Source organism: Pteropus alecto, unplaced genomic scaffold (assembly GCF_000325575.1).
Source record: "Pteropus alecto unplaced genomic scaffold, ASM32557v1 scaffold7, whole genome shotgun sequence".
NCBI classification, from domain to species: Eukaryota; Metazoa; Chordata; class Mammalia; order Chiroptera; family Pteropodidae; genus Pteropus; species Pteropus alecto.
The window spans coordinates 23,127,170-23,139,312 of NW_006494614.1; the positions used below are offsets into that span (position 1 = coordinate 23,127,170).

At 36.6% G+C, this 12,143-nt stretch overlaps 1 protein-coding gene across 1 annotated transcript in view; it reads right to left on the bottom strand.

Annotated features, from left to right (window-relative positions):
- COL19A1 (collagen type XIX alpha 1 chain) overlaps positions 1 to 12,143 on the bottom strand; it is a 279,851-nt gene that overhangs the window by 89,761 nt on the left and 177,947 nt on the right. The window contains exon 15 of the mRNA XM_006926816.1: positions 1,954 to 2,007. Coding sequence (XP_006926878.1) covers positions 1,954 to 2,007 — 54 coding nt within the window. The remainder of the gene's footprint in view (positions 1 to 1,953; positions 2,008 to 12,143) is intronic.

Consider the following 12,143-nt stretch of genomic DNA (forward strand, 5'->3'; position numbering starts at 1 on the left):
CATTATATTACAAAAGATAATAAACAACTTTTAAATACTGTGTACTCAGGATTTAATGACCAGTGTGCATCAGACACATAGCTGAGTTTAAATTCTAAATCCAATATTTGAAATAAAATAACTACCTCTCTCTCCTAAACATTCTGACAATAAACAGAAACCTGTGGAACTGAATATTATAAATTCTTTCATATAGTCGCATATTTCTTAATTTTCTAAATTCTCCAGTCAACACATTTGATCTATAGTTGAGAACTCATTCCAGGATTTAGTGTAATCCTTTTCTCTTCTAGATATTTGGCAAGCTTGTCATAAAGGCCTTCATCATTCAAATTCTTCCTTTGAGACAACAATTATCCTGTCTAGAAAGCAGCATTGTTCATTTAGAAAACTATATAAAGGTCTAATCTTGCCTGTTAGCATTCGCCAGCTTTTCTTCTTTGTAGAAGACAATTACTGAAAACTCTACAATGTGTTCTCTGTTTTGCTAGAAAATTTGGAATAAAAATCAACAAATCCTATTCCTTTAAAGACTTAATTCCAGGACACCCGATTTATGCCTCTTTTTTTCTCCACTTACTCAATATCAATTGACACCAGTACATTGCTAATAGAACAATTCCCTGACTAACGGAATTGTTATTGATATGAAATCAACAACAAGACTGCAGTCATGTTCATTTTGGCACATGACCACACCTTATTAGATCCCTAAGGTGCTAGGTCTGGAGCCCTCTAGTGGTGATTTAGGGTGGTTCTAGTTTTTAAAAAGTTCTCTTATTTGCTGGTCTTCATTTTCTCATCTACAAAATATATTTTTGTTTACTCATTCACTAAATAATTAATAACCACATGCTTCATGCCAGAAACTGTCCTAGGCAATGACGATAAAACAGAAGGTCAAAAAAATTCACAGTGCAGTGGGCAGACAGATAAGGAAAATAACAGTTACAAAACAATGTGCTGTATCTGTAGGAGGTATAACACAGGATCATGGAAGATGACACCACACATACTGAGAGCCCTGGCAAAGGCTATGTAGGAGAAGTGATGTCTGAGCTGAGTGATGAAGATAGAGGGATGCTCAGCAGGCAGTGGGATATACAAGCCTGGAGCTCAAGAGGAATGTCTAAGCTGAAATAAAAGACTGAGAATCTTTATCCATGCAACATATAGCTGGGGAAAGAAGGAATGTTGTTAATGAAGGAGACCAAAATAGATGGCCTCAGAGGTAGGAGAAAAAAAAATCAATGTCACTAAGGAGAACAGAGAGTTTCAAAGAGAGGGCAGTCAACAGTGTAAGTTCCTATACAGCAATGAGATAAGATGAAGCCTGAAAAGTGCCCAGGGAGTCTCACACTTCTGAGATTACTGGTGACTATAGACAGAGCAGTGTCAGTGCAGTAGTTTGGACACAAACCAGACTCTAGTGTATTGAAGAGCCAGTAGAACCACAAGAAATGGCATACTATTTCTAGAAGCCTGAGGTAAAAGAAAAGATCAACTAATTGGTTAGAAGATCTTTATAACTATCTTTAGCAACAATGGTCTATGAAATTCTATTAACAAAACAGTTGTATCAAGAAAAATGGGTATGCTTCCCCAGATATCTAACTTACTACCAGCTTTGATGTTAAAAAATTGAGGAGATGGACTCAGGTGGGTTCAGAACAAGATTCATTTATTTGGAGACTTGTCTTGGGGTGCTCATTCAGGCAGTACAGTTTTTCCTACTGTGTAATGAAGATGCAGGTGAGGTGTGTGGACAGCCATCAGCCACCCTTCTTTCTTTATTTGTGTACTGGTGGGATGTATAAGGATTATGACCATTTTAAACAGTAGAAAGGTGGAAATTATTATCGACCAGGGAGTAAAATAACCCTTTAGACAGACACACAGAAATAGAGATTCTCAAAAACAAAAACAAAAACAGTCATCCTATTGATTACTCACAGGTGGTCCTGGGGGGCCTGGTTTTCCTGGAGGACCTGTTTTTCCTCGTCTTCCCTTGAAAACAAAGAGAAACAGACAGTAAGTGATGTGATTCCATTTTATTTTAAGACAATATTAAATGGCAATGTTAAAGACAATAAAAATTAACCGAAAGTTAAAAACAATTTGAAGTCCATATGACCTTTAAACATCAATGAAGTCTGAGTTATAGGCCAAATCTTAATAACCAAGATGAGAAAAATAGAGCCTGGAATGAATAAATCTTAACTGCCATTAGCAGCCTTTTTAAAATGCTATCTAACCTCATACTCTAGTAAAGTAATAGAAAGTATCCGAAAGATGGTCTAAGATTGCCATTTTTTTCTAATGAGTCTGTGGGTTCAGATGCAATAATACCTGCATTTGACATCTTAATTTGGTGTTTCTCAAAGAATGGTCAGAATTCTAATTTTATAGGAGTTACCTGAGGGTGAAGGTGGATGTTTAACATGCATATTCCTGGGCTCCATCCTAGACTTCCTGGTTTGAATCTCTGGAGAGAGGAGCCACGAGTGTGCATTTAAAAAACCACTTCAGGTGATTCTCACGTTCACTAAAGTCTGAAAAGCACTTCCTTAAACCATATTATAATTATATATGTTGTATAAAGTACATCGACTCACTTTTTTCTTCCTTTTGGATGGTGAAGCTGTTTTATAAGTGAACTAAATATATATACTCCTTACTTACTAATCTTTATTATTATAACCGAATGTTAATTTTCCCAAGTTCATAACCACCTAATTTCCAATTGCAAGAGTTAGAAAAATAAGATTGTGCTAACATCTCTAAGTAACTGTGTATATAATATCATTTAAAGAGCAGTTATTTATTTTAAATTTATTTTCTTAAATTTCCCCCCTTTCTAATAGAGGGAAGTAAGCTTAGATATTGAAAATACATGCTCTGAATGAGAAGAATTTCCAAGCATGTTTTCTAAATATAGTCACCCTAATTCATTGTCACTAATAACTTTATTTTATTACCATATTGGTAGTATATTAATACATATTAAGGCTTGTTGCTACTGAAAAAGTAAAAGTATTGAGTTGATCTTTTAATGCTTTTTTGGGAGAATTGTAAGCATAAATATGAAAAGGCCAATTTCATTCACTAATTTTCTTGCTCTAAAAGTATAGGCAAAGTTGCTTGATCTCTCTGGTTTTCATCTAGGCTTAGAGAGGAGTAGGAAGTCTAGTGCCAGCTGAATCCATGAATAAGCCTGGGGAGGTAAGCAAGCACATACTACACTGTGGTTGGGTGAGAAATGCTCTCACTGCGGCGGATGGCAAGTTACGTGCATGCCGTTGAGGACTTCATGTAAACACAGCAGCTGTTGCATAGATGGTCCTAGCTAACACTTACAGTATGGATTTTGAAACATTTCACTAAAAACAAATGCCATTAGTGGGATTTTCATGTACCTTCTATTTTGGAGATCTGAACCTTAGAGTTCCTTTGGGGGATAGTAAGATTAGAATAAATATATAATTTAATATTCTGTATACATAAAAATATTCTACACATGTACACCATTTTCTAGTCTTGTAGTTCACACATTCTGAAAATCATTATATTGGATCTTTTAGTAAATGTAAGTCAATTAGTCCCTGAGGATTAATCAATGATAAAAAGTTTACTTAGAAAGTGGAAGCACTGTAATTTAATTCACAAGAGGACAAAGAAGCAAAATCAATGGCATTCAAGTGGGTGATTGGTTCTTACTTTTAGGTTGAGATATGTTAAAACTATAGGATCAACTTTTATGTGCATTCTTCCTTCTTTAAAGGAGACACATATATTGATTTAGGCAGGAAGTGGGGAAAATGAGGCTGACTATTGATCAAATTTTATCACAGAGTTAATGTTTAAGAAAAACCAAGTGTCAGACATTGTAACATAATATTGGCATGTCTCTGGATGAGGAGTAAAAAACATTTATGATTCAGTACGCTACAGGAAAACATCAAAGTTCTTGCACACCATGGTTAATTTACACAATCATTTAGGTCAGCTTTGCAATTGTCAGAGTACACCGATATATATGCTGAAGGAGTGCAGGGGGAATGCTGATTTTGTTTATGTATCTTTGCAAAGAGTGGACATGAAGGTAAAATATTTTTAAGGTTCTTAATTATTGGAACATCTTGTGTGCAGATAACTTCAGTTGGCATGTTATTTCAGTTTAAATATGGTTTCTAGTCTTGAGTGTCCAGTAACACCTGAAGCAGATTTGAATAATTTTTTTTTAAGCTGTGCCCTACAAAGTAACACAGTCACTATTTTCTTAGCCATCCCACCAAATATATAATAGGAACAGGGCTGACCTTAAATCCTGTCTCAGTGACCTAGAGAAGTGGCTCTGACAGGACAGAGCAGAGGGGCGAATGGATGAGAAACAGGAGTGGAAACTCCAGAATATCAGAGAAATACTGGAGGCCATAATTTCTGTCAATAGAGTAGTTCAAGCCCATTCTCAGACATTATCTGTCCTCCAAGGAGCCCTGGGAATTCATTCCTTTGTCTTCTGTCCCATTCGAGGCCTCCAGCTATACTAAATATAGTCTCACAGACTCCTGTTCCTCCAAAAGGCCTTTATTTTCACTTAGAAGCTTTAGGGAAAGGCAAAAGCCTACCTAAGAGAGCAGATTTCTGGTAGCGTAAATTTTATTATTTAAGCCAAGGTAATTTGGGGAGTATTTTATTATCAATACTCATGCCAAATCAACAGGCATAGACCATAGCTCTCATCCTAGGGCTAAAATCAGATTCCTCCATTCATGTGAGAAAAGTGTAATCTGTGAATCTCTGTTCTTTTCTCTTCCTCCCAGGGCTCTGAGGAATTAGACAAGGATACCTGGGGCCATGGGCTGCTGATGGTAGTGCCAGGGAAGCACCCTGTGATACTGATGGGAGGAATGGATGTTGCATGTTTGTTTTCACTTTTGTCTCCTTTTATTTCAGTCCCTTAAGTACAAGGCTCACTCCAGACCCACTGTAATGGAAGATAAAGAGTGGGGACTTGGAGGTGGGTGGGGATAAAAATCCTGGTAGAGAACAGATGAATGCTGAACTGGGAGCGGCCTTCCTCGTCAGGATATCTGTTCCCAGGTTGCCATTTGTTCGTGAGTGACATTGATAAATTGGAGTCTGGCTGAATCTCTAAATGGATGGAGACCTACTGTTCTAGCATAATTACAACTGGGCTAATTCAACACTTTTTTCTGAAACTTGAATATAATGCACAAAACACAGATTTACCATATTGGGTTGCCTTAGAAACCTCAGTGCTCAACATGTCAGTTTCTTGTTTGGCAATAATGTAAAGGTTATCAAACATTAGTTTAGATATTTGTCTAGTGATTTAAGGTAAGTAGTGCTCAAACCTGATCGTGCCTCAGCATCACCCAGAGGGCTAATTAAAGCAGGTTGCTGTCCCCACTTCCTGAGTTTCTGATTCAGTAGGTCTGGGATGGGACCTGAAAATTTGCATTTCTAACAAGTTCCCAGTAATGCTGATGCTACTGCCCTGGAGACCACACTTTACAGACCCTTGCTCTAAACCCCAAGTTATTTCATATTTAATGTCAGGGATTCTTGTAGAGCCTCTAATCTCTTGTAAATCATGTAGCTTAGAACAAAAGAGTTCATTCAGTTGGTTTTGTGATTATAAGAACTTTGAGACTAAAAAGCCCATTGTCACATTCAGGAGCACCAGGACTGGAATCCTGACTTTTCTCTTATGGAAACATTTAGTGTCAAGATATAATTGTTAAGTGTCAAGATATAAATGGTGCAAATGTATCAGAAAACACCATGCAGGTTCTGTAAAATTGTTACTTATACTTTGCAACAGGTTTGTAAAGATTAAAAAAGGAGATCATATATAAAATTCCTACCACATACACCCATTAGGATGTAAAATTGTTACTTATAGTTTGCAACAGGTTTGTAAAGATTAAAAAAGGAGATTATATATAAAATTCCTACCACATACACCCATTAGGATGAGTCCTTTAAAAAAGAAACAAAATAAGTGTTGGTGAGGATATGGAGAAATTGGAATGCTCGTGCACTGCTGGTGAAATTGTAAAATGGTGCAAATGTATCAGAAAACACCATGCAGGTTCTTAAAAAAATTAAAAGTATTACTACCATATGATCCAGAAAAACCACTTCTGGTTATATATCCAAAAGAACTGAAGGCATGGTTTTGAAGAGATATATGCATACCCATGTTCACAGAAGCACTATTCAGAATAGCCAAGAGGTGGAAGCAATCCAAATGTCTACTAACAGATGACTGTATAAATAAAATATGGTGAGTACATACAGTGAAATATTATTCAGTCTTAAAAAGGAAAGAAATACTGTTATATAATACAACATAGATAAACCTTAATAACGTTGTGTTAATTGAAATAAGCACAGTGAAACAAGTCACTAAAAGACAAATACTGTATTGACTCCACTTATAGGAGGTACTTAGGAGTTGCCAAATTTACAGACGCAGAAAGTAGAATTGGTTACCAGGGGCTAAGGAGTAGGGGGAAAAGGGAGATGTGTTGTTTAATGGGTATAGCGTTTTAGTTTTACAAGATACAAAAGTTCTGGAGATCTGTTTTACAGCGACGTGAATATACTTAACACTACTGAACTGTACATTTGAAAATGGTTAAGATAATAAATTTTATGTTTTTACCACAATTTAAAAAACAACAACACTGCTACCACAATGTCCAAATACATGGTGGTAATAAATGTTAGTTCCTTCCCTCTCTGTCCTTCTACCGCCCTCTATGTAATTCTCTACTTTTTTCTTTTAAAAAAGGTCTGATAGCATATCAAGAAAAACTCCTAAAATACATATTATGCATTGGTTAAAAAAGCATAATGAACTCTAACTCTGCATATGAATTTTTCATCCCAAATAACAATCAAGATGCCCATTAAGAGTAGAAATAAAAAATAAATAAATAAATCGTGGGTTATTTTATTCAATGGAATACTATACAGCAATAAAAATGAATGGACTGTAACTATCTTCAACCGTATGGATGGATCCTGCGAACATAATGTTGATTGATTTATATAAGGAATAATAACAGGCAAAACTAATCTATGCTGTTAGAAGTTATAATAGGTTACTGATGCAGTTCAAGCCCACTTACAGTGGGAGTGACTGCAAGAGAGCATGAGATGGGTTTATGGGGCTGGTGATGCTGGTATTCTATTTCTTGATCTGTGTGCTGGTTATATGGGAGTATTCAATTTGTGAAAAATCCTCAAGCTGTATCTTTATGACACATACATTTTTTTTCTGAATGTATGTTATACTTCAATAAAAGTTTTAAAAAATGAAACCAGGAGAGTACCACAATGAAATGATTTTATTGGAATTATCTAATGACTTTACCCTTCTGGATTTACTGTGTGCAAGGTCACAGAGGGTCAGTATTGTCAGGAAGAAGAAAAAAAAAAAGAAAAACAAGCCTATTTAAATAAATGACATCTACAAATTTTCAGCAGCAAAAATAACCTGATGCTTCCAGGATGACTTGCAGAATGACAGCACGTGTATCTTAAATTAGCCACTTGATTTATAAACATTTGGCCCTCCAGGAGCATTAAGAAGAGAAGAATGTAAATAATGGACTACTGTGCTTATCTGACAGGTGGTTTTTGTTGTTGATGAGGATGATGATGATAAAGACAGGGTTATAGCAGTAATCGGACTTAAATAATGGATGGTATGCAGACCCCAAACCCACAAGAGAGGCATGTGTATAAGCATTCTCTCTAAATTTCCAGGTCTTGCTAATACAGCTGGCTCCTCTCAAATATTTCCTTGTTCCCATGTGTGTATTTAGCACACTCTTAGGCATCAGCTCAGCTTGAACAAGGTATCAAAGAAATGTCAAGGAAGAGGAGACAGGGCCTTGACTGGCACCCACAACTGTGAATGAGGTGTTAATTACACAGGAAAACATTACAGACTATCTGGGAAGTTTAGTTTTCTTTTTTTACATTGTGAACGGAAATAAGATTTATGACAGATGTAAAAAGTTACATTTTGAAATCAATGATATGTGAAAAATGGAAATGGAATACTTCTGTGAACAATGCATAATGTCCTAAGTGCATTTTATTTCTTAACAGATATTTAAAAATACATCGATGACAGCAACAACACTAGTCATAAAAGTTTCATTATTTCAGGGATCAGACAAGTGGCTCTTGTAAAGACATGGGAAGAGGATGTAATTCAGCATGAACAAACGATTTGAAATAGGTTTTGAGCTGAGGAAAAATGAACCCACACTGTGATGCTATTCTCAATATTGCCTTCCTCATTTAGGTTGAGATCTCAAAATTTCCACAAATTTCTCCATCTGTCTGTCCTTTTCCTTTCTTTTCCTTGGATGGACTCTACCAGTAACTAATGTGGCTTTTTGAAACAAGTTAGAAGTTGCAATCTTATCACTGAACCCTCCTCAGCTACAATTGAATACAAGATAATCAGAATAAATGGTAACACTTCATCAGAACACGGTGATGGGCTAAATGGTCTGGTCTGTGGCTAGTAATGTCTATAGTCACTGTTTGGATTCCTGTTATCATGTTGATATTAATTTGGTCATGAAAATTAGTATAGTCAAGATCTGACCTCTTTACCCCTTTTGACTGGATATATCTGACAATCGACTTTTCCTCTTATGCCCTGAGCTGTTCATGTTATACTAGGTAACATAAGAAAGGTCTATGACTAATGATTATTAAATGGTAACCATTTATCAAGTGCTTGCCATGGTGCAGGAATAAGCGCTAAGAACTGATTTACGTGGTTTCATTTAATCCTTTTGAAATTACTGAGGGTAGGTGGTACCATTCCCATTTGTCAGAGAAAAAAAGTTTAAACATCTAGCTCCAAATCACTCTTCTCTTAACTGGTGGGGCCAAAATTTAAACCCAAGTGTATCTGATCCTGAAACCCATAATCTTCAGGATTAGGGTGTCCTCGGTGGGTATTTAGGTTACTTTCCCAATATATATTGCTTTGCTGCTGAAATTGTTGAATTTCTCTTGTTTTCTCACAACCAAGCCAGATTCTTAAATGACCCACTTGCTTGTAACTTCGCCCTTGGAATTTGGGTCTTCCTAGTTCTCACCTGCTACACTGATTCCTGCTTGCCCTCTCCTCAGAATCTACCCTGACGTCTGTAGGCCTGCCAACATGCCAACCACAACCTTCCATCTAGCTTTGTCTGGACTCCTGTTTGCCTTGCCAAACCACCAATTCTCTTAGTCCTGATTTCTGGCTCTGTTTTCTGTGCCTGCCATTTGACAGTCTCTGCCAAAGCACTTGATTCGTCTCAGTATCATGGGTGGGGCAGTGGTAGGGTGTGGCTACACAATTTCCTGAACATGCTGTGATACATTTTAAGATCTTTGTGCCACATTAAGAGTATGGTTGCTGGAAGTGCACTGTGAAATGTGCTTTCCTATTTGGAAGTTCACAGAGGCACGCTCCCAGACTAGAGAAGGGGAATCAGGCCCTATACACTGCCTCCCTTGTCTGAGAATTATGCCACATCTCCAAGCACTTTCATAATGCCTCATGAATGCAGAATTCTCCTTCAGTATTATTAAGGGAACTGTTATATTTTTAGATAAAATCTACATGCAGAGGGACACATAATGCACATAAACTGACAGTGTCTTGTTTAATAGAAATGTTAAAAGGAAAACAGTGTGATGAGGTTCCTCAGTACACTTCAGACAGGTCAGAGTCTAGGCCTGTGAAACAGGACAAACTCAGACTTGCCAGCCAGCATTGGAACAAAGAAATCATTAATGACATTTACAGTTTGATGTCAATTAAAGTGAAGTTACAGAGTATATTTTCAGCATTTCTGAGTTGCTTAATTTAAAAGATAAAATGTATCCTCAAAGGGTAGAATTTTAGAACTTCATTTTCAATGTCAAGAATCAAATTGACTAGCAACAAATAAATTCATAGGAATATATTTTGCAGCTATTCAGTAACTGGTTGGTAAGTAAAGAGAATTCCGGAGGCTCTGTAAGATGAAACTATAAAGGTCACCCAATTTTGAAACAGAAGAATTTTCAGTGCATAATTCTCAATTCATTAATTTGAGTTTAATGGGATAAATTGCATTTGGATTTTTAAATGCTGACTTCAGAATCAAATCTTATCGAAAAGATTAATAAATTTATTCAGCAAAAGTTAACCGCCTGTGTTTTGCATATTGTGCTAAGGGAAAAAACATGAAGATGGCTAAGATCTGAATCTTGCCTTCAAGGTAGAAAAAGGACAGTTATGCACAACAGCTAGTGAATAGTCTTGTTCATTTGGTTACAAGTAAGTAAGCTCAGAAGTTCTGGGGAGAAAAAGTGGGTGCTAAGTTCTTACCCAGACTGATCATATGCTACCTTTCAATAATTCTCTTTAAATTTCCCTTTGGTAGGGGGAGAAGGGCAGTGGAGTCACTGATGGGAGGGAAATGTGGGCAAAGGAAACCATCTATACACCGTCAGCAAAAGATGAGGCACTAAATTCTGAAAAGTCCCCTCAAATAGGAACAGATTTCTCTGGATGCTTTTGAACTGACATAGATGTGAGTGTCTTCTTTGATCCTTTTCTCCTCTGAGACTTATCACCTATCTTTCCATCAAGTGTGTTCAGAGGCATTTCCCAGCTCATGGCTCCCTCCTCTTGCATGATTGATTTAAGTAATAGGAAACTGTATTAATGACCTTCAAAAACTGAACGCTTGGGGACATGCCATTATACCAATATTGGGTATATTTTTTCTTGATCTGAATACTTTTCATTTCCTTAAACTTAACATCCAATGTCACTTGAAACTGTGACTGGGTAGAAGCAATTCGAAGTCTTTCTCATCAATCTGTCTCTCCACAATCTCTTTCTCCTTTAGTTCCAACTTTTTCCCAGCATAAAGTTTAAGGTTTACTGAGAAAGCTGGTGACCCAGTTGTCCTGCCAGCTTCAACTGTAGGTCATTTAATGAATTCTTTTTATATTCTCCTCTGACTTTTCCATCTCCTATAGGAAATTATCCTATAGACAGAAATCTCAATAATATCTTGTTCTCTGTATCCTTCTACACGTACATAGTACATACATACATCATGCATATATAATCTAAATACATGATAAAACCTAACCAAATCAGCTTTCTCAACTACAAAAAAATTCTCATTACAACTTTTAAACTCTTCATTTGTTCACCTCCACCTTTTCACCATGTTTTTGTAGAACACTTTCCCCACTCTCCGCTGGCACATGCCCAGATTCATTCATTAATTCATTTGACAAGAGTTTATTGAGTCCTCACTATGGCAAGGCCCTTTTTTATGGACTAGAAATATTCTGAACCTTGTCCTTGTAGAGCTTAAATTCCAATAGGGATGATCATAGTAATAGATAACACACAACCTTTACTCTCTGCCAGACACTATCCTAAGCAATTTATATCTATTTATTCATTAAGTCTTCAAAATATCTTTGAGATAGTTCTGTTTTATAGATGAAGCAACTGAGTGATAAAGCGACTTGCCTAAGGTCACACGACTAGTAAGTAGCAGAGTTGGGATTTCAATCCAGGCAATTTGGCTGTGTTGTCTCTGATCATTATCATTATACCATATTTACTGCATATCTGATAACTATTGAATAACCATAAGAATTTAAACAAAATAAAGCAGGAGAAAGGATATAGTTGTATAGGGAGGTGTGCAGTTTTAGAAAGAAAAATCAGGGGCAGCCTCAGTAGACACCTGAACCAAGTGAGTCTGTGGGGCATGCAAGGTCTGAGAAAGAGCATTCATCAGAGAGAACGTCAAAAACAAAGTCCTGAGTATGGCTTGTTCAAGGAACAGCAAGAAACATAGGTGGCTAGAGAGAAGCAAGCCAGTGGGTGGGTGATAGGCAGGCCAGATTATGCTGGGCCTTGTAGATTATGATAAGGGTTCTGAGTTTTATTATTTTCATTGTGATGGGTAACAATTGGATGTTTTGTCTTAAAAACGTCATTAATAGAAATTGATCTAAGTGCCTGCCTCTGTAGATAAAAGGCAGGGAGGTAAAACTGTAAACTCATCACTTAA